Source organism: Nanorana parkeri, unplaced genomic scaffold, assembly GCF_000935625.1.
Source record: "Nanorana parkeri isolate BGI_ZX_2015 unplaced genomic scaffold, ASM93562v1 scaffold820, whole genome shotgun sequence".
NCBI lineage: Eukaryota > Metazoa > Chordata > Amphibia > Anura > Dicroglossidae > Nanorana > Nanorana parkeri.
The window spans coordinates 114,723-116,200 of record NW_017307088.1 but is presented as its reverse complement, the minus strand read 5'-3'; the positions used below and the strand labels follow the sequence as shown (position 1 = coordinate 116,200).

General features: G+C 47.2%; 1 protein-coding gene across 1 annotated transcript in view; it reads left to right on the top strand.

The window, feature by feature from the left end:
* The window catches only part of LOC108794189 (protein phosphatase 1 regulatory subunit 12A-like), a 29,984-nt gene that overhangs the window by 4,372 nt on the left and 24,134 nt on the right, over positions 1-1,478 (top strand). Inside the window, exon 2 of the mRNA XM_018565190.1 lies at positions 76-206. Within this exon, the coding sequence (XP_018420692.1) occupies positions 76-206 (131 nt within the window). The remainder of the gene's footprint in view (positions 1-75; positions 207-1,478) is intronic.

Sequence of the window (1,478 nt, the reverse complement as noted above, 5' to 3'; positions counted from 1 at the left end):
CTCTTTCTCCTATTATTTCTATGGCTTTTTATGTGTCTTTCTGAAATGCTACTTCTCTCCTTTGACCTCCTCCAGGCTTGTATTGATGAAAATCTAGAGATGGTTCAGTTTCTGGTTGAAAATGGAGCAAGCGTCAACCAGCAGGATAACGAGGGGTGGACCCCACTCCATGCGGCCGCATCCTGTGGCTTCGTGCCGATTGCACAGTGAGTCTGGGGTAACAGCACCCCCTTTGCAATCTCCTTTTATTTTCCATATACGTCCATAAGCAATAGCTGAAGACTTGTCGGAGGGGAAGGCATTAACCCATTGCGGGCTGTGCAGCCTTCTGTGCATTCTTATAGTAGCGCGGTCAGGCTTGTTCAGTGAGTGATGATGATTTCTAAAAGGCGTTTAGCCAGCGGTCAGGTTGGTTCAAGGAAAGACAATTACTAGTGGGTAATGTTTTTACTGCCCTTAGCCTTAAACCTAAAAACAATCCATGGAAATGAAATTTGGAGTGAGAGCAGTATGGAGGCAGCCATTGCTGACGTCTTTCTGGAAATGCTAGTTCCCTGGCTGTCATGTGGATCTGATGGCTTTAATACTTTGCGTTACTGACCCTAGAACAAGTATGCAGATGAAGAGTTCTGACGCCATTTGTTTACAGTCTTGTTCTGGATCCACGATTGTATCGATGCCTGGGGATCAGCATGGCTACCGGGCAGCTAGTGTTTTTAGAATAAGTCAGTGATGGCAGCCATCAGTAGGTTCTAGGTAGCTGGGTTTTTGGGCCTTGCCATATTGTCTTTTGTCCACATACGTACACAAGTTGACCCCTGATTCAAACTCCTGGGGCCACAAACCCCTCCGAACCACCTCATAAGCCCAAACTGGTTCCAAGAGCTGATGCTCACCACATTTAGGCCGCATTCACACCAGGGCGGATGCGTTTCAGCGCAATTTTGAAAAGGGCGTTCTTATTCTCGATTTAGCGCTGAAACGCAATTTAAAATGCCAAAAAATGCACTGATCAGCGCGTTTCCATTGAAATCTATATGGAAAACACGCCGAATCAGCGCGAAAAAGTAACTCTGGGAGCATTTTGGGCGGCAGGCGTTTCAGATTGCACGGAGCCGCGCGATTGCATGAACGTTTCCCATAGGAATGTATGGGGTTGTTTATGTCGACAGTTCAGCGAGTACTCCATGTGACCGAACCGCCCTGGTGTGAACAGGGCCTCATCAAGAAGCTAATTTTAACCAATCAGAATCAGCATTTTTTCCTTTTACTTCATTCAAAGGTAACCTGTCTGTAAATCAAAGTTTCCTAAGGAGCTTATTGACATATAATTTCCTTGACATGCAACCCCAATCAAGCACCTCGGCACTCTTCCTTCATCCAACAATGCAATTCGTGCACACCAGTGCCCTATACAGAGGCAGCAGCATTGCATTGTGGGGTGCAGGGGGGGGGGGGGGGGTTGCCTCCCCCTCACC